The 21888-nt window shown below is 39.6% G+C and overlaps 1 protein-coding gene across 3 annotated transcripts in view; it reads right to left on the reverse strand.

Moving 5' to 3' along the window:
* The window catches only part of HHAT (hedgehog acyltransferase), a 183027-nt gene that overhangs the window by 38426 nt on the left and 122713 nt on the right, over positions 1 to 21888 (reverse strand). For all 3 annotated transcript variants that reach the window (XM_050972690.1, XM_050972689.1, XM_050972691.1), the window contains one exon: positions 19868 to 20012. In XM_050972690.1, the coding sequence (XP_050828647.1) occupies positions 19868 to 20012 (145 nt within the window). The remainder of the gene's footprint in view (positions 1 to 19867; positions 20013 to 21888) is intronic.

Raw genomic sequence — 21888 nt, forward strand, 5'->3', positions numbered from 1 at the left:
AACTGCAAATACAGAGCTGAATTCTGTGCTACCTTTCCTCAGGAAAGGTACTGGTTCTGTGCATGACAGTAATACAAAACAGTGCTTTCCCTTTTTAAAAAGAAGCCAAGAGAGGACAGTTGCATCCATCAATTCTTCATCCATCACCTTCCTGCCACCTTTCAATTTATTTCTGTCACTGGGAGGAAAGGTGTGTAAATGCAGCTCACAATCATGAGCTCTGGTGACTATTTATAACTGCAACACACTCCACTGCTAATCCTTTACAATATCCTCTCCCAGATTTATTTGCCTTTTGCAATAAAGCTGAGATTCACAGAATCGGCTGCATTTGCTGGGCATTCTTAACTCTGTACTGATAATGAGCAGGCAGCTATACAGGGGAGAAAACCACTGTAAGTCAGAAAGTCTGAATCAGCTCAACTTCATGTTTTAGTTATGCAGACATTGTACTCATCATCCAGGAGGTCCCACATTTCTTAGGTGCACTTATGATCAGCAGGACAGGGAGCAGTAGAAATGCAGCTCTCCTTTGTCTGCTTGGTCCAGCCTATGACCCAGCAGGCACATCCTTGCTAACACACCCAGTGCTTCTCCATGGACACTCTGGAGTACCCAAAGAGCTACATGACACATGGCCAGGGTGCCAGATGAGTTGAGCCCCTTCCAAATCACAAGCCAGTTTTTCTTAAATGATGAAAAAGTAGCTGCAGAGCAGCTCATTTTAATGGAGAGCAGCTGTAAATGCTGGCATGTATAATTACTAAAGGAATGCCACAAATATTTAGATAACAAAAACTACAAACAACCTCTGTGATGACAAAGGTAAGAGTGATAAGCAGCCATTATTTAAAACAAACTAATTGTGTCCAATAAATTTATTCTCTTTCTGGAAAAAGAACATAGGAAATTTACTAAATCTGGTCATGAGCAAAACATACTGGGATGGAGTGCAGCTGCAGAAATGTCAAACTATCCTCACAAGGTTATACTTGACATTCTGGAGGAAATGCAAACAACAAAACTTGGAAGAAGAATTCCTAAATGTCCTTAAAGAACTATAATTAGTTGTTGCAGGTCAAAACCATACCGAATAGTAGGATGGTGGGAATAGCAACAGGAAAGCAAATTTTGCCTCTTAAACTTTGCCATTAACTGAAGGAAATAAATGACAGGCACTCCAAAATTCAGATGCTGATACAGTATTCTGGAGCAATCTAAGACAGTAATAATCACATTGTTACACAAAACTGTACGGCTGATTCTTCTGTGCTGCTTCTTTTAAGTTATGGAATGAAATCTTGACCTTCAATGCAAGTTCCACTTCAGCTTCAATAAAGTTTCATCTATGCATTTTAATTTGAATTGCCAGGGGAAAAAAAACCCCAGATTTTGACAGGTTTTTAACACTGTTTAATCTGGGTGGGGGGCGGGGAACCAAAGACCAAACCAACCGACTGTATTACCACGGGCGTTGATTTCTGTAGCTACAGGGCTTCTTCAATATCTCGCCAAAAGTCAGAATGTTGTTTCACAAGAAAAATGTGCTGGACCTCTGTCTAAGTGGCAGAACTATATTTCTAATGTGGAAAATTTCTAATTCCTAATATTTCTAATGAAATATATTTCAAAACACGTGGGTTTTCAGAAACCGTAACTCGCCCGCCCCTCACCCCCATTTAACATTGTCAAATATTTTTTCACTTGCTGAAAGATCTGGGCTGTCTACGACACAACAGTTCTGTGTCTCCTTTGGTGTTACAGGGTAAAAATTCTCTGTTGGGCTGAAAAGCACTGTGCCATATCTCCAGCAAGCTGCTTTCTCCTCCCTTTTCAAGGGAAAAATGCCATACTATCAGAACTAGATTAAAAGAAACCACAGCTCAGTTGCCAATGAAGCAGTGCACATTTATGTTCTGGAGGCCAAAATGGAGAGGCTTTCTGCTCAGTAACACTGACCAGGAATATGCTATTCTCTACTAATTCTGGCACTTTAAATTGAAGACTCCTTAGTTTGGAATTTTGCCACTACTTTTCTACACAGATGAGCTGCAATAATCACTGAAATTAGAAGCACTGCTACAGAATGATTATTTTAAGAAACAGAAATTTGGTAGCATGACAAATTAAGAGATAAATCCAGAAAACTAATAACTGTCATAAAGGAAAAAGATGAAATCCTGGAATATGTCCATAACATTTCAGATAAGTTATCAGGAAACAGCAAGGTGCCCTGTGAACTCACCTTTGGCCACAAGTCCCCATGAGACACAGAGGGCACTGCTAAGGCAGGAGGTTACAGCCACCAGAATTAAACCAAACACAAAACCAACAAAATTTAAAAAGCAGCTCCAGCATATCAAATTCAAGCAAAGTTATGTGTAAGAAGGTTTCCCCAGGGTCTCTCATAAAACACTTCTAGCTTTTTAACACTCCTTTCCTCTGTTTGAAAACTTGAGCATTAAGAAATTTTTCAGACAGTATTCAAGGGAAACTTCTACCTAACTCAAGCACACAGGTAATTTCAGATATTTGATTAACCCTGAAAAGCTGCTGTGGATAAATTAGTGTGTGGTAGCTACCTCATGAGTTTTCCCTCATGTTATGGTAAGTAAAAGGAAAAATGGCAGAGCCATTTCAGTTTAAGGTTTTGTGTGTTTATAAACATATGCGTCTACTTGGATCATGATTACATCAGTGCTAATATTCAATGCCTATTTATGTTCCTTTTCCTAAACAAAACAGCAGATTATTAATGGTCTAATGAAAAGGTGTGTTTTCAGAACCTTCCAATTAAGCAAAAGCAGTGATGATCCTGTGAGCACTCCTACTCCAGCTCAGTACAACTGATGCCAGCAATGGCATAACCAAACCTGATCCTAAACTGCTTAGCATAAACCAAAAAATGTTCAATCAGCCTCTCTTTACAAAAGCTCTGGCACTGTCACAGGAGCTTCTTCAAAACCAAGTACTGGACTACTCTCATCAAGTAAATCTGCTTTATCTTCTTCACCTGAAATTAGCCCACAGTAAAATGATACCAGGCAAGCATTTCCCCCTCCTCCATGAGTCAATGGGAAGACAGTTGTATGCAAACCAATTTTGCATGGGTAGATATTTCAATTTAAAAAAGGGAAACTTTGAAATCACCCCATTGCAGGTGGGGCCATATCACATAGCAGGGTTTTTAATGAAATCTTAACAGTACATTCTGCAGCACCACTGAACATGTGGGCATACTAGTTTGAACATTTCACATTGGTGCTGCTTGCTTCAATAAACCAATCTGGAAATTCAGTGAGGAATGAGATTTATAATTTCAGGTGCTAAAACATTATCAGCTTCTTCAAGGAGCCATCAAAGCAATAATGAAACTTTGTTATTTCTTACATGGTGGGGAAACACTCACTTCCCAACAGAAACAGGGTGAATGATCAAAGTAATACAAAGCACTAATGCCATCTTCAACAGTACTGCAGAGTTAAAAGTCTGAGTAAGCTATTTATGCTTCACACAAAAATCCTGCCTGTAATACCTATGGATATTTGGTATCACCTCTGAGAATGAAATTCATTATACTGAAATCTCCTTTTGTGCTTCTTAAATCCCTTTACTGATTTACTTCCTCCTGAATACATTATCTAAAAAATAATGCCAGTAGTGCCAAATAAATAATTTCATTAATCATTTGTACCCTACTCAGTCTCTTCAGGCAGTTTGCTCTTTAATGTCCTCAAACTATTCTGATTCTTTTGTATCAAGGAGATATTTAGGGTGATATTAGGACTGGGAAGGGCTGACCCATAAAAGTCATGATATCCTAAACAGATCTGTGACAGCTACTGCAGAGCAATATTACTGTCAGTCTGCCAAGAGTGATGGACCACCCATCACACATCCTCTAGCTCTGAGTGAATCCTGATGCCTTTCAACAACCACAAGGAAAATCCAAAACCGTCAAAAAGGGGCAATCCATTAAAGAATTTAGAAAAATAAAAGTAGTCACAAAGTAGTCAATTCTTCCCTGGGAATGACTTAGGAAAAGGATTTCAAAGGATTAAAATATGACCAAAAGAACAAAATAAGGGCAATTTGCCTTTCATGCCTTGCAAGTGGAGTGTCTGCTAAACACAAAGCTCCACTAATGTGTTGTGGTATTTCAGTAAAATGTAGGTGTTGATGAAGTCAAACTCATGTATGTTTTTCTTGAGTCAGCTCTGCTAATAATAACGATAATAAAGTCTCAACCCACTAGCTGGTTTATTTGTGCAGGGAATTAGGGAAAGAACATACAGGGAGGAACATTGTTAAGGACATTACCTATTTGTAAAAATCTGAGATGACTGAATATGGCTTAGATTTTATTCCAGATGACACTATTTGTTGGCAAGGACTTTTTGATTTCTTCTAAGGGTTTTGTTATTTTTTTAAGGGAAATTAAAGAGAAATGCATCTAAAAGGTGTTATACTTTCTGATGTTCCTCTTCAAAATGGTGGACTAGCAGAGAAAAAGTCATGATAAATGAGTTTTTTTGGGTTTAGAAACCAAATAAAAGAACAAATGATCAGAGGTAGCACAGCCAGAGTAAGTGGACTTTACATCTTTCCTAGGCCTTAACTGGACTTCATTAAGTTACAGTAGAATCTGTTGCATTCTGCAATCTTCAGCCTGCTGACAACTGTTGTAATTTGTTCCAAATTTCTGCAGAAAATGAAAAAGCTTTACAGCTGTTCTAACCTCTATCACCAAGGAAAAAGTTATCTTCAATTACTGGAGAGTCCAAAAAGCTGTTTGTCTCCTGTCCATCCAACTTCTTGTCAGAGAAAAACCTGGACAAAAAAACCCTCTGTTTCCAGCATGTGAGCTTTGATTGCTCAGTCCCTCTAACAAAAAACCCCAAGAAAAAAGCCAGCAATTCCACAGTTTGTGTGAGCTGCCCTCCAGTGCCAAGATCAGGCACCTTGCTGGGGGTATCCTCAGCAGTTGTGTCAGTGCCAGCCCCACAAGCTAATGCAGCCACAGGCAGATGTGATCTGAACTCTGCTTTTACAAATTAAAATGTTGCTCTGCAGTACATTTTTAAGTAGGTATAGCTTATTCATTCAACACAATGTGCTCTTGCAGCCAGTTGCTAATCCCACTGGCACCTTGCACTGCACGAAATGCCATCTGCGTTCCTTGTGCTACTTTGCAATGGGACTTTCTGCTCCACAAACCAGCCCAGTAAGAGGAACTGGACAACAGCTCTTCTCCAAGCCAAGAGTGAAAGCCTGTGCAAAAGCCATGGAGGAAATCTGCAAAGATGGAGTAGGTTCAATGCAGGTCTCTCTTCAAGGCTTATTTTGCATAAATTTGCATTGTGGAGAAATTGGCTGGATCTGCCTTCCTTCCATTTCTCTTTTTTTGGTCCTCCCTCATAGTCATTGCCTTCTTTTAATCTCCACTGGAGCTTAAGAAGGAGCTGAGAATACAGCTCCATTTCTTCAGAACAGCAGTCAAAAGAATACTAATTAGTGTTTGTCTTTTGTTGTTCTCACACTTTAGTTGTAGTTAAGCCAAAATATCTGAGACCTTTGTCAACAGCAGAAGAGTGCAGAGATCCAATACATATTTGTAAGATAAAGAAATAATGACTTCTTTCTCAGTTCCCCAAGAGAAAGTAAATCCTGCTGTTTCTGGGAGGTGCAACATCATGCACCACCAATACTGGCCAGCATTTATGTCCTGTCCTGTGCACAAGGACATTCACTGCAGTCACTGTCAGCAACACATGCACTCATCTCATTTGCAATGGCTCTCACTGTAATGGAAGCTTTTGCTGTCCTGAACTCTCCAGACCTGGATGGTTCCCTATGCATTTCTGCCTTGAACACCTGGTTCTGGCAGCTGCCATGATACCTGGGACCCCAACAATACTGACCTTCCAGTGTGACAATGTACTAAACCTTGCTCTGACCCAATGGTGAAAGAATATTTGCACATTTGAAAAGACTATTGAGCGTCTTTAGTGACAGCTTGCTTGTAAAACTTGAATGAGTCCCATCCAACTAACAAACACTGCTCTCTCTGTTTCTCTGAATGCTCATCCAGACCCTCCATGTTTAGCATGAAACTCCTCCTGACTGGAAAGGTGAGCCACTATCAGTGTATCACATGGCTGGTCTGATGCAAAATATTAACTACACAGCTCAAATTATACCCAATAAGTCTTTATGGAAGGAGGATTTAATGAATAAGACCCAGGACTCCTGATTTCTCCATCTACTGGTGTCACTAATTCAATATGCAGCCAAATCACTTTGTGAAGATTGTATTAAACTGGTCTCAAGTGTTGACACACCTCAGTGAACACTATCAGGGCTTTAGGCATGTGGACACCAAAAATGCACCAAGTACAGCAGTCTTCTCTCATAGAATTTTGAGTCAAATAATGTTCAGAGGCTTTCTGGGGGCTGCTGATGGTTTTCCATCAGGGCTCTGGTGATGGTTTTACCCTCAGGGTCTTGGTGATCCTTGTTTTGGCTCTATATGCTGACTTAAAAGGCACTTTCCTCTACTAGTCATGCAGATCTCCTGTTACATCTCATGAAATGGGAACACTCTGGGTAAGAAAATGATGGAAAAGAGAATCTCATTCTGCTAGGATATATTTATTAAGGATTGGAATACAATATGTTAGAGTGACACTGTTTTTGCTTCTATAACTAATATACAAATCCCCATATAAATTCCCCTCCTGACACATCCAGATGGGTGTGATGGACATTTTTATGGACATTTTTCACAGTTTTTATGAAAGCTGCTGTGGTCTCAAGTGATCAAACTATTGACAAGAGCAGGAGTTCAGTCTCCAAGTTTATTCTACTCCTAGAGAAACCTGCAGACCCACCATGATATTGCTGAGTTTGTGTTAACAACAGCAAATTTCTCCAATCCCCTCTTCCCAGTTGTATATCAGAGGCACAGAAAAAACTACCAAGTGGTACAAACTCTGGTACAGGTGCTCCTGACCTGGAAAAATATAAACTGAAGCTAAGGTGAAAGTCTGTATGCACTATTAGCAGCTCTCTAGAGTTTTTCAGCATTTCATTTTCCACATTGGTACAGGCCAGAAATGTGCAAATTGTCACCTGTCTTAATGCTGGCTGAAGAATAAGATACCCACAAGTTGGACTTCAGATGTGATGAATAGTGCCCCTGCCTTAAAGATTATGTTGTTGCAAATATAATATTGAATTTCCTTTTTGCTGCAGTAAAAAAGTACCTGAAGCAGTGTTTATACACAGCAGTGAAAGGACAGATGTACACATATATATACATAGATATACATATATATATGTGTATGTATGTATATATGTATGTATATATGTAACATTCTAAGCAACAGACATGCTAGAAAAAGGATCACTGTTTTAACCATTTTAAAACAAAGGTAATAGCAACTGGGACAACATTAAGGTTCTCTGATAAGCTGATTTTCAACTATTCACATGCAAGCTATTTGTTAAATAGAAGATACCTTCACTATAAAAAACAGACATAGGGACTGGCCAAGCATTATAGTCAGAAGATTCAAGTTTAAAACATTTTCAATTATTTGCAAACTATTCTCCACTGCAGCATACATATTAACCTGCAGGTAATGGAACAGTGTACCTACAGTTTTCCTCCAATGTTAAGGACTCCTAAAGAAGATGCTTTTCCTTCTGAACAATGCAACTACTTCAGTAACACCTTGCTACTATTTTAGAAGAGCAAAAAAACCCTCTTCAACAACCACACTCCACACAAGTACAAGGATTTGAGATTGTGTTCAACCTAGATACAAGATAAATCTTTATTCAGACATAAAAGTCCCACCATTGGGAGAGTTTTTATGGATACTTTAGTATAATACAGAAGTCACTCTTCTCCAAGGATTTTTTTTAAAGCCTAAGTTAGAATTTGCAGATGGATTCTTATATTTGATTGAGGGCTCAGCTGTGGGTCTAATAAAAACCACATGAAAGAGGGCAGAAGGGATAAAAATCAATAGTCCAATGTTCTTACATGGCTAGGAGGATGGATAGTAAAAGCACAAAAAAGTTATCATGTTATTTACCAGTTTTTGATGCTACAAAAATAAGGAAGTAGCCTTAAAAGAAAAATCAATTATGAATCAGTTATTAACAACAGAGCATTTATTCTGCTTAAGGTGCCGAAACACAGGCGTGCTGCTCTGCAGCTTCAAGTGACTCACACCATTTATTGCATGCCCTCAGAATGGGCAGGAATACACAAGTTTGGCAGCTTGACAGAGATTTGTGGAAAATCTCTGTCAGGTATCTCAACAAGTGTCAGAAATAAAATGGATCTTGTTAAAGCATGGATAGCCAAGGCATTTGTAACAGGCTTTTAAGGTAACCTACCAACAGTGAGAATTCAACACCTACAAACACAGCCACAAGCCAACAGGTCACTACTGGGCTTCAGCACATGCTCACCTTAGGTCAGGAAATTTAGAAGCAATAAGTGAGAAATGAAAAAGATGAAATGGGAGACAGTGTATTAAATAAAAAGTACCCTAGTATTTTAAATCCATTACTTTCTTGGAAGTAACATTTTTGAGGAATTTCTCTGCTCTGAAAATTATCATTATTTCACTACAGAATGAACTGCAAGCATCAGATGTAATTTGTAACAATAACTGGGAATGCTTATGATGATCTCTGACTGGCTTTAAGGCATCAATATTTCCTGCATTTATTTAGCTTAATATCTCAGGTACATTCTGTTACTCAAAGATGGGTGTAACATGCACTTACAGAAAATTGTAATATTTCTAGTATTATTAAGTCAATTCTGGGAACTGTCTCATTTAGTACTCTTATTCTATCTGATCTCACAGTGCTTAGGTAGAGCCAAACCATGCACTTCATGTAGCCAAATGATCATCACAAGTCACCCCCACTGGAGAGCACTGGAGAGCATTGTACCCCAGGGGTGCAGCTGCAGGAGACAGAGCCAAGGCTCCAGGAGACAACAGGTATTTCTTCATTTTCTCAGGGGAAGACAGTGCCCAAAGAGATTCAAAAAGGAGCAGAGCCACATGCTTCCCTGCTTATCCATCCTTTACAGGTACCACACTACACAGTGAGATTGGCAGAGACTGGTGTAGCACCGAGGGGAAAATGCAGCTGTTTAGGGAGGAGACACATTCTGCTCATGGTGCTTCCCTGGGGACTGCAGAGCCGTGTGTTCCACCATATGGTGCTGCTTCTCACAGGGTTTGATAATGCCCACATAAAGTTTGCTGCATTCCAAGTTCAGCATCAACTTAAATCCCAGCTCTGCACAGTTCCAGGTCTTTGCTGGCTGGTGCAAAGTGCCTTAAGAAAACATGTCCCAGCATGCAATTTAGTAGTAAATGGAATGACATGAGGTAGAGCCATTTTACAGAACTGCCAGCACTTAGAAGGGTGTAAGTCTATAAATTTTATTGAACACGTATACAAGGCTTTGCTCTCTCCCTCTTAAAAAAGCCCAAACACCAACAAACCCTCTCCCAAAACCCAACAGTCAAGATAAGGCTGAAACAACTCTTTTTTTTTCTGAGTTCTTGTACTTTTAGCTTCTCTTTTCTTTAAAGCAGCAGCTATTTAAAGATGGCTGAAATAAATCCATTCAGAGATTAAAAAGAAAGGATGCTAAAATAGTCAGAGACAACAATTTTTGCTTGTTTACCTAGATGAAACTATAAGCAAAACAGCATTAGTGTAAAAATGCAGCAGAACTGTGCTATAGCATAGTAAAAATCCTTTCAGACTTCCTCAGTGAGAAAAATAAGCTCTTAACTGCTTTTCATGCCTGTGCACAGGGAACACTAATTTTGGTAAAAGATCAGCCTCCTCTGTGGCCCATGCCAACAAGAGGATTGTTCTCACCTCTGACTTCACTGGTAGAGGTGCAAGAACCAGAATGAAACCTGCTAGAATTCTCAATCTCAAGCTGATATGCAGGGCTGGCATTTGGGGTAAAAAAAAAAAGGTGTCTTTTTTTTTGCTATAAGTTGAGAAAATTTGATCTAGCAGGCTCCAAGTGGCAATAACTGTGGAATACCACAATGCTGTTTGAACATTATTTTCAGGAAATAAACAACTTAGAAAGTTGTCATGAAAGTCTCAATGGTTGCAAAGCTAAATACAGCTGGTGTTCCAGCTCCTGCTGTGAGAAGGTTACTTTCTGTGTGTGGGAACTGTTCTCTCAAAAAGCATTTGTTAAAAAAAATGTGTGAGCCAGGACTGGCTCAAGTCTGAGGACAAATGAAAGGGGCTGACAGACAAAAGAAACAGGATTCAATGACAAGATAGAAGCAGCACCTACAAGACTCCTGGAAATTTCTGAGTACAGGAAAAGAAAGAGATTTCATCATTCCTCAGAAAACTTTTCTTGATTGTTGCACATGTTAGCAGAAATAATGTCTCTTACTAATCAGACACACACATGCCACAATAACCATGAGTTCATTTATGTACAGATTTCCCATTAAGCACAGGGACCACAGCACTTCAAGTATTCTATCCCCAGCTATGTTACTTTGGGCCACTGTGAGGTTTTTGATATGTATGGCAAAAATACAGGGGAATGAGAAGGCAAAGCTGAATTACCCACTGATGTGCAGTCATGGCAATTTTAAGCTTTTTGACAGAAAAATTAGTTTTGTTCTTTTTATGTAAATGCTATGTTTAAGGCATAAAGAGTCCACACATTCAAACAGCTTCAGCCTCTGAAAGACTATGCTAAACCAGCACATGCTGACCTGCCACACCAGCAGGGCAAGTGTGGTTGGTGGCATCATCCACTCTAAGCCTGCTGCTATCAGCAAGGTTACATCTGAAAGATGGACTTGGCCAATCTACTACCACAACTGCTCATCATACCACACTGTACTTCACTAGCAACATCACAACAATTTGGGAAAGGTTGTATGAACCCTGCCAAAGGAATTGAAAATCTGGGGGCATTTTGCCTGTGATCAGCAAAACTCACAGAGTAGCAAACTTGTATCTTTATGAAAGAGATGCAAACTGACAAGAAGGCAGCACAATGTAAGAACAACTCCCCATTTTCTGTGTGCAGAGTAGTTTATTCAGTTCTGTAAGTCAGATGCAGCACAGTAGACAGCAGGGAACTCCATGTGAAGCCATGGTGTGCACTGCCCTGAATTTTTTTTTTTTTCACTTGTACATGCACTATGTAAAGGCTTTAATAAGATAAAAGCTTTAATAAGCCCTTAAGGCTTATTAAATAAATAAATAAATGCTTCAATAAGATATATGAAATATAGGTTATTTATGACTGATTCTGTCCTTGGAATCATATTGATCCCAGCAGATATGTCTGCACATATTCTGGAACCTTCTAGACAGAAAAATCTTTCTGCATTGATTTGGTTGCAGGATCAGGTCATAAGAATCTAAAGACAAAGACAAATGGTAAACTATTGAGATTAAACAGCAAGAGTTGAATTTAAACATAGCAATGCTCCAACAATTTTCACATAGAACAGAGGCTCAAACCAACATGATTCGACAGAAAATGGCAGAACACACTTTACTGTTTCAACTCTGAAGAAAATGCCTCCCAAAAATATGTGAATTTTTACTTGTATACAGCTGTCATCCTTTGGGAGGTGCAGGAGGAAAAAAACCCCAAATACTACCTCCTTATTGCTGCAGACCAAAATTAATTTTTCTTGGTATTTTGCCAGTTTACATCCCAATGAACTGCACCCACTAAGCAAGGTCACATAAATGATTGTGAAAACAAGTTTCCTTTGTGCATGAAGAAGAATGAATCACTTAGAAAAATGTGACATCTTCAGTAATACTTCTGCCACCATGCAATATTACTCTAAATTACACAATTCATCAATATAATGTTCATCAATGTATTTTTGGGAAAAATGACCCTATGCAAGTTTCTGCATAACAGCAGCAAGTGGGATTTCTCTGTGAAAGTGAAAATCTGGAGGAACAATGTTGGAACCCAGGGCACAGGGAATATTTCTCTGCCTGTCCTGAGTAGTCCTGATCCCCAGGGGAACACTGCTTTTAACCTTCATCCATGGAGGCCTTCCAAGACTTAGGGATGAAGTGGAATCTACGAGTGTGTGAAATAGATAGTGAAGTTTATCACAGGGTGAAAAACTTGGAGTTTTGGGGTTTTAGTGTGGAGGTAGACAGAAGACAAGATGGAGGATTTTGGGTGCTGTCTGATCTCCTTCTTGTTCTTCATCTCCTCCCTTTTCTGCAGTGTTGGTTGCACAGAGGGATTGGTTGGAAAGAACCACAATGCAGATGTTGTGTGAACAGACAAATAATCAGTTACTGGTAGAAATAAAACACATTCTAAGAGTTAATTGGACAAAATAGTTTTAAAAGACTTTGAACCTGTGTGTCTTGTGGCTTTTGATGCCTTTCTCTTCATATGCTAAGTTTAAGATGTAGACGGTGAACTGAACTGTTGAAAAGAGAAAAATAAACAGAAACCTGAAGACTGAAAAAACCAAAAATGCTGTTTGTCTCTCAGTCCTGGCACAGGAACTTTTTAGGGGTCTCTCCAACAGGGGAATCCTTGGGGGGGGGGGTGTTGCACAGAACAAGACTGCTGTAAGACCATGTGCCAGCTACTCTACAAGGGAATTTTCCAAACTAAACCAAGGGCCATCTGAAGCTCTGAATTGCCAATAAGCAGCCCTCCTTTTTCGTTCAGCTGCAAAGAAATTTGAGCAATGACTTTGCAAGAGATGCATAGAATAGACAGTGAAGTATCACACACCCAGCTGACAGGTTCTGTGGATTCCTTTGCTGCATGATTTCATTCCTCCTGCACCTTTAAGGCTCTTCTCAGCTAGATAATGACATCTATCATTGCAACCCATTTCAGAAGTTGTTACAAGCAATATGGCTCCTAAGACGTTGTTGTATATTATCTGGCAAGACCTCAGAGCTAAAATGTCCAACTAAACCCTGATGGATAATGAGTTCTAACTACTTTGCTCCTCAGCCTCTTCCCTCAGCCCTTAAAATGTGCTAAATGTATGACCTAATCTGACCAGCAGCACTCAGTTTCTGAAGGATGAGGTTGTATGAACTGATCATCCTGAGGCCTTCTACCTCCCCTGCCTGCACAGGAGGCATACAGCCAACAACTTCCCTGATGGGAAGACATGATCTTGTATGAGCCAGACTCAAACACACAACAACCAATACAGGAATCTCTCACCTCTTTTTGCTATTGACATCTCACACAGCCTTGGAGATGCACAATAAGTAACTCATTGTTTTTAAATTATTTAGAGGTTGAACTTAGGCATCTCTACTACTGAAATACAAATGAGTTTTTGTACAGCAACAATCTAATCTCACTGTCTTCACAACCAAGGGCAAAACTTCTAAAGGCAACAATAGTTCAGGACAATGCCTTGAAAAATGCTGATAGCACTGCAATTCTCAACTCCTGCACAAAGAGATTTGCATAAAATGGAACAAATAGAGATTGTTAGAATAATTTTCAGTCCTCTGATAGATACAGTATCATTGCCAATCTGCATAATTTTATTATAATATCATAAGATTACGGTCCACTGTTTCTGCCAAAAGAAAAAAAAAACCAAAAAAGTAAGCCAAAAAATCCACATTTAGGCATGTTACATCAAATGTGTCACACCAAATTCTTTGTTTCACTCATACCTCTGAATCTTGTATGCCATAATTGTGGAAATTCCCACTTGCAAACCAGTGCCTAAGATGCCCTGTGAAACACAATCTGAGATTGCTGTGCTGCACAGCTGGGGAGAAGTCCAAAGGCTTTCTGCCTCTGTTAAGGGAAAGGTGCTAATGAGAACATCTTTTCTTTTCCCTATAAATTAATCAATTATCTGAATTCTGATTAGCATAGGATGTTATTTTGCTTAAAAGCAAGCCAAAAAGGGAAAACTGGAAGCACAATAAAGGCATTGCCATCTTCATTTAGTGAAAAAATATTAGACATGGAGAAATAAATTTTAGTTTTGCTTTAAACATCTCTAATTGCTGATGAACTACCTAAAGAAAACAGGGCTTGGAATGGGTCTGGAGGCAATTTAGAGATTATTCCTACATCATGATGACGTCAGTATTTTCTACATTGCTTGACAGATTTTTTGTACCTGGAGACCATCCCCTGAAGTTGGCAATCCAACAGTTTAGCTAGGTAATGTCATAGAATCATAGAATATCCAGAGCTGGAACTGGGAGGGACCCATAAGGATCACCAAAGTGCAAGTACTTGATACATTTTACAGTGATTTTTCCCTTCTCCTGACCCATTGGTGATCAGAACATCTCAGTAAAATTTAATTTGCAGAAAATTTATGTATCCATTTCTCCCCTCAATACTTTTCTCTCAAAACACAGCAATATCATTTATTCATGGCTCTAGACTTCCAATTGTGTTGTTGTATTTCCTTCTTCCTAATTATCAGCCTACTGCTTTTTTAAACTGCAGAAACCAAAAGTGCACCTATTTTAACTTTAGCCTTCAGAACATCATGTAGCAGAAGAGCATTTGTGCATTTTGCACTGCTGTCAATGCATCTTTGCACAAGGTCTATTTTTGCTGTAGGTGAGGGTGAAATTCACTCTGGATGTCTACTAAAGGACACCTTCCCAAAGGTTGGGTGTTCAATCTAATCTAAACCAGGCTGCACAAAATGCCCCTGAATGCAGTGAAGAGTGACAATGCTTCTCATCCCATGCTAGGACAGATGCACATGAGCTGAAGTGCCCTCCAGAGAGGCACTCCTCACAATCTGGCAAGGTAAATTGGATAGCTAAAGTACTGCTTTGCAGTTAAGGTAAATCACAGCTGTCCAATTTTCAGACAGCTGTTCAAAGTAAAACACACCTGAAATGCACTATGTGCTCTCCTCATTGATCTGGACTCTGTTCCCTGTGAGCCAGAAAAAGACCAGGAAGAATTTTAGACTTTAGTCACCCAATACACTTATGCCCCCTCCCAGCCTAATGCCTTCGTCCATGCTTGATAAAATATTTCAGTCTCTTAACCAAAAGCACTGCACAGTTCTGGATGCAGGAGTGAGCCCTTCCAAAGAGAGCCCTTCTTGTTGGAGCATCTCATTTTAAAGTGAAGCCTTACTGAATAATGGAAAATACAGGATTAAAAATGGTTTGTTACACAGAAGATATTTCTCCTACTTTCTTATTAGACACTTGTGACACTGTCCCTCACGAGAAAATTCTTACTGAAGAAAGATCAAAGTAAATGCTTGCTATAGGAACCTTTTTCTTTGCAAATAACAGGGCCAAATTACATTTTAGAAACAAGCACTAAGGCTGGTCTGAACAGAAAGAACAGAGAGAATTTTCAGAACAAAATTAAGAACAAATATTCATACACACAAGACACACAGACCTCTGCTCTCATAATTTTGACACCAGTGATTTTAATGATGCACAAAATTATTTTTAAAGCCAGATAAATTTAATCTATTTTTCACAAGAGGAAACAAAATAAATACTAAAGAATACATGCTCAGATTTTAACTCCCCTTGTTTGTGGTACAGGAACAGTGCCAAAGCACTTCAAAACAAGTATCAGTCAAATAAGAATCCCAGGAAACTTCATCTAAATCCTGTCCCTAGAATGCAATTCACAAACCTTTGATAACAAAGGTATCCCACTTGCATGGTTCTCCTCAAACTGACTGTGCTGGCCCTGAGGTTTAAGTGCTTTCATCTCCATATCTTTTCTTCTCCACTCTCCAAAAACTGTAGAGATTTTTGACAATACTCAGTCTTTGCAAAAGAATAGAGTAGATCCTCTCCAGTAACCAGAGAGCAAAACTAGAAGTACATTTCATACATCTTAAGCTTCAGTAAAACTTTATGAGTTTGTTGGTTTCAATTTGCATCACTGTCACACACGTGCTAGCAGGAAGCTGCTCCTCAGTGGTCTGTTTTTCAGTATTATACAGCAGAACTGCTCATTTCTCACTATGAAGTGCTGTAGGCTGGCCATTTAGGGCCTTACAATCCTGATATTCTGAGCTTCATTTACTTGCCAGACCTGAAAATGCCACACACAACATCTTATGTTGCACCTAAACCTGCAGATCTGATTTCTGCTCTGAGATGTGTTTTGTAGCTGGACTTTAGCATACAAGTTCCTGTACTTTTTAGTGATCTACAAATGCCAATTACATTTAGAAAACTGAAGCACACATCTGTTCTCCTATTTTTTTCCTACATGTAGAGATCTTTGCAGACATAATTCTGTGGGATTTGAACAAAGGCAAGGAACTGACTACTCTTTGCAGCTGATAGTGCACAGGTGGGAGGTTCTGTCTCCACATCTCACTGTTCCTGACCTCACAGGGATTTTATGTCACACCAGTGCTGCAGAGCCCTCTGCTACCTCAGTCAGCCAATCTCAAGTCCTGCTGGAGGGTTCCTGAGAATGCAGAGATGTCCTCTCAATGGAAATGTCTACTCTCTGGTTCTAGAGTGGTGCAAAACCCTGCTGAGGTTTCCTAAACCAAGGTAAATTTCAAAGAGATCAAAAAGCTTTTAAATAGAGAACATTATTTCTAATATTTTAACCTGAAATTCACAGAATATCTTCTTTCTTCTTAACCCAAAGCTAACAATTAGTGACTCAAAGCAACTAGATACATATTTAGCAGATCTCAGCAACCTACTGGAGATTGTAACATTGCTTTGTCTACCACGTGAAATGACTCAGATTTGGGTATTACACACAAAAGAGCTCTGGGGGTCCTTTGCCAGATTTCCAGACTATTTTGCACAAGTCAATGACAGAATATCAACATCTGTTCTAATCAAAGCTCTCCAGAATCAAAATGCACAAAAGAAAAATCTTAATTCTTGGGAACTTTATACTGCTTGCATCACACCAGAAATGAAGTACAAAGATAAAAACCCACACAAATACCCTCCTGCCTAGCAGAACACCCACTCACCACCACCACCCTTAGCTCTAACAAGTCAAGCATATCTCCACTGAATTTTTATAAAGGTGAAGACAAAAGCTTGAGTTCAAGCCAAGTAGCTGGATCATCTCATCTGTTCTTGGGCTGACAAAGGAATGATCAAAGAGTACATATTTGAAGTGTTTGGTTTAGTCTGTAAATATTGATGAATTGGATTCACCAGGACAGTGCAGACTACAAACAAATTTATTTAACTTTAGGTTTTAGCATTGCACACTCCAAATGTAGATTTTTGTTGTCTCTCCTACAGACCAGCACTTAAATTTAGTTGAAACTGAAGACCAAGTTTTGAATAATCCTTCTGGATTTGACTGGCCTTCAATCACAGAATCATTGAATGGCTTGGGTAGGAAGGGACCTCAAACACCACCCAGTTCCAGCCCCCTGCCATGGGCAGGGACTCCTCCCACTAGACCAGGTTGGTTAGAGATCCATTCAGCCTGGCCTTGGATATTTCCAGGGATGGGACATCCACAACTTCTCTGGGCAACCAGTGCCAGTGCCTCACCACCTTTACAGGGAAAAATTTCTTCCTAGTACCTAATCTAAATTTACCCTCTTTCAGTTTGAATCCATTCCCCCTTGTCCTGTCACTACAAGCTCTTGTAAAAAGTCCCTCTCTGTCATTCTTGTAGGATCCTTTCAGGTACTGGAAGGCCACAATTAGAGCACCCTGAAGCCTTCTGTTCTCCAGGCTGAACAATCCCAATTCTCTCAGCATTTCCTCATAGGAGAGGTGCTCCATCCCTCTAACCATCTCAGCTGCCTCCTCTGGACTTCCTGTGCTGGGGACCCCAAAGCTGGACACAGCACTGCAGGAGGGCTCTCACCAGAGGGGAGCAGAGAGGCAGAATCCCCTTCCTTGGCTGCTGCCCAAGCTCCTTTTGATGTAGCCCAAAACACATTTGGCTTTCTGGGCTGCCAGTGAACATTGCTGGGTCATGTCCAGCTTTTCATCCACCAGCACCCCCAAGTCCTCGGCAGGGCTGCTCTTGGTCTGTCCATCCCCAGCCTGGAGTGACACCAGAGTTCACCCCATTTGTTCCACAGTAAGAAAACCACAATGGATCAGGTGTGTAGATGCAATAAAATCTTTGTGGATGTTTCAGTTTGTACAGAAGTTGTCAGAACAACGATGCAGTTAAACAATATCCTCACAGGCATCTGAGTGATCAAATGCTGGAGGCATGCAAAGCTCCCAAAGCTGAACACTGAGATTTCTACTAGTGGAGTATGAGCTGCGCTAAACAAAAGCTTTCATGTTCTAAAAATAAAGTTAATTTGATTAAAACATCATGGAAACAAAGATGCAAATGACTAAACTAATTTCCTATTCCTGTCTTAGACCACTGGTAACTCCATGGATTCAAGTGCAGGAGGAATAGATCAAAGAATTACCCCCTCCCCCCCAAGAAAAAAAACAATCTTAGAAAAACAATCAATAATTGATTGATTCTGTTTTAATTAAATATTGTTATACTTGATAAAACATTGCCCTTCATCAGTTGCAAACCCCTGCACAAGCACTAACCCTTCTAACAAGGAAGGCATACTTTCTTGATATATATTCTCATTTAATATACAGATTGCATTATGGAAATAATTTGTATGGGGCTGTAAGCCTGAGATAAACAACTTCCCTAATCCTTTTTTTTCTTTTAATAAATAAGAAGAGATGTTCAAATTTACTTTCAACTTTTTCTCTCAGCTTATTTTCTACTATTAGCCTACTAACTGGAAGGAAACAATTCAAGAGAAAACAAAACCATTCAAAAAAAAACCAGAAAACAAGTATTTTATGCTTTAAAGAGCAAAATCTAGTACTCCCTCTTTCCTGCCCAGTATTAACAAAAAGCTTCACTATATTTCATGCTAAAAATGTTCCCTTCTTCAAGCTCTTTGAATGGTTCTTCTCCTTTAGTTCAGAAAATAAATTGCTCCACTCATATACATAACTTACTCTTTAAGAGTTTCACTATTTTGGGATGCTTGAGTAGGATCTTGTAACTCCACAGCTGATTTCTAAGCCATTGAAAGGAGCAAGAGGAGAAAACACTGCCATAGACAGTGGTGGTCTTTATAAGAGAACACTTCTAGGCACAGAAGCCTATTAGTACTTCCCTCTTGGGGAAGAAATATTCCTCTACAAGATCTTCATTTGACTGGCAGCAGTAAGAACCTAAAAAGAAAACTGGTCCTACTTCCACTGACCTCTGGCAAAACAATTAAAGCTCACCCTGTCTCCTGAGTCAGCTCAGAGCACGTCCCATACTGCTTATTCAGCAGCACCACGGGCTGACACTGTCACCCAAGTTCCCCTGTCCCCACACTTGTCCTCAATAGTCAGCAGGTTCCCAGCCTGAAATCACATTGACTACAAAAAAAAAAAAAGAAAAAAAAGCCATGAATGCCTGCTCAATTATGCTGTATTATGCAGACCTTATCCACTAGCCATCCACAGAATCTATGGGGCTGGCTTTAGTACATCCATCCTTACTGACGTGTGTGAAATGCAGAGTGGGGAAAAAATTCAACTTGGTAACTTGTCACACGTTTATTAAGTGATCTTCAGTGATTTCTCTTGCCAGAGAAGCCTGACAGCCCTCCTTCTAGGCTTGAATGGGAGAAAAGCAATGTTTATTTGTAGTCATGCACCCTGCAGAGCTATTTGAATTTTCTCAGATTTTTTGATAGTTTTGACCAGAAAAAAATTAACTCCCAGTTAGTGCAGTGAGAGAAAAACCTGGCTCAGCCCATCCAAGGTAACCTTTGGAACATTCTGTTGTCTAGAAAGCACATAAAAATAAACTTGCCTTCCATAAAGATCCTGTTCCAGTAGATTTTTCCAACTTGATTTCCTCCAAGAAATATTAGATTGGATAAAATCAGCATTGAAGTGCTAACAGATGCTAGGACAGCATGAAGTCGACGACGAACTCTTGGCGAGAAGAAACGTTCCTGAGGGGCAAAGCAAAAGGTGCACATGAAGTTAACAATCCCTGCAAATTTTCAAGCAGCATTAGGAAAAGACATTGCCATTACAACAAACAACTTTCATACAGAAGTTCAAATCTTTATGGAACAGAGCCCAAAGATTTTTAAATATCTAGCAGAACCTCTCACCAACGCCATTCAAGTTGGATAAGGCTTTCTGATTAAAAGCAGTCTTGACTCATAGTTATGGCTGGAAGTGACCTCTGAAGGATCAAAGCAGGGTCAGCTAGAGAAGGCTGCTCAGGGTTTTCTTTGGTTTTAGAATATCTGTTTGGGTTTTGAATATCCCCAGTGATGTAGATTGCTCATCCTCAACCACTGGGCAACTCCTCAAATAAAAGAGATTTTTTTTTTAGTGTTTAAATGTATTTTTTTATGTTTAAATTGGATTTCAGTTTGTGCCCCCTGCCTTTTGTCCTGTCACTCAGTACCACTTAGAAAAGCCTGTAGCTGGGTATTTATACACTTGGATAAGATTCCCCTGAGCCTCCTCTCCTCCAGGCTGAACAGTCCCAGCTCTCTCAGCTTCTCCTCTTACAGCAGAGGTTTCAGTCCCTTTACTATCAGTCCCTTGGCTGGACTCACTCCAGCATGGCCATGTCCCAGCTGTGGGGAGCCCAGAATGGGACACAGTTCCATACATTCAGTGGATTCATTCTTATTTTACAGAATATGCCCCTTGAGGAATTTTTGCTGACAGATGTGAACAGTAGCAATGTTCTAGGGTGGGTGATACTTCCAATAGGATCCAATATAGAGTGAAACCCTTCAGTACACAGCAAACAGCACCAAACAACTTCAGAAGTCATTAATCCTCTGGTTGATTAATAAGACATCACTGAAAGATTCTAAGATCAGATTAGATCTGGTTATAGCAATGACTCTTAACAAAGAGATGCCTCTAAAAAAGGTTCACATATACATGCAGTCCCAAATTTTCTTTTCAGTGCAAATGTTACTGCTCATGTTCAAGAAATGCAATTATCCAGATTTTAGAACTGTTGTCCTCATGAGACAAGTAAAGGAGGTCTCTCTCTCCCATATACTAGTTTACATTTTTCTGAATCTGTATTTTGCATTATCACCAGAGGTGTGAGTGCAGCATGGAGACTGCAAGAAGATGGTAAAAGAAGGATGAGGGAGTTTTAGCTTCCTCCATTATTCAGATGCTAAAGGAAAATGTAAAGAACATTTACAGCACTACACCAAGAAATATTGTCTCATTACTACACAAGGAAAAATATCCTGTACATTATGGCCCCAGGCTGAAAGCCTCTGTACATAGTGCTTGAATTCACAAAAGACTGAATGCTTTGTGTGAAGTGATGACCACTTTCCAGGGCATGGAAAATAAGGGAAATATCAGGGGACTGCTCAGCCTTCATCTCATCAATGGTGACATTGCAGAAAGCAAAGTCTTGTGACTGCAGCACCAAAAAAACCCAAACAAACAAACAAAAAAAAGCAGTAATTAATCTTTAATAGCGACAGGCAGGCCAGAATTCATGCTCAGATACCTGAAACAACATAAACACATGCTCAAAACACACCTAAAAATATGTTTCTATGTTTCATTTCTAGACAATTAAATTGCTCCTTCTGTAAGCTTCAAAACAAATGTTTCAAGTGCTAGATTATCAAGAGACAAATCTTCAAATAAATGACAGTTACAGGCACAGAAATACAATTTCAACATATTACTGCAAAGTAATCTTTGGGAAATTGAACGTTAGCCTTGGTCAGAACTATATCTAGTATATGAGTCAGTCTGAGTCAGCACAAAAATGAGGACAGAAAAGGTTTAAGGACAAGTGCTCTGTATCAGTCAGTATGTACAACA

This window comes from Serinus canaria, chromosome 3, assembly GCF_022539315.1.
Source record: "Serinus canaria isolate serCan28SL12 chromosome 3, serCan2020, whole genome shotgun sequence".
In the NCBI taxonomy this organism is placed as follows: Eukaryota; Metazoa; Chordata; class Aves; order Passeriformes; family Fringillidae; genus Serinus; species Serinus canaria.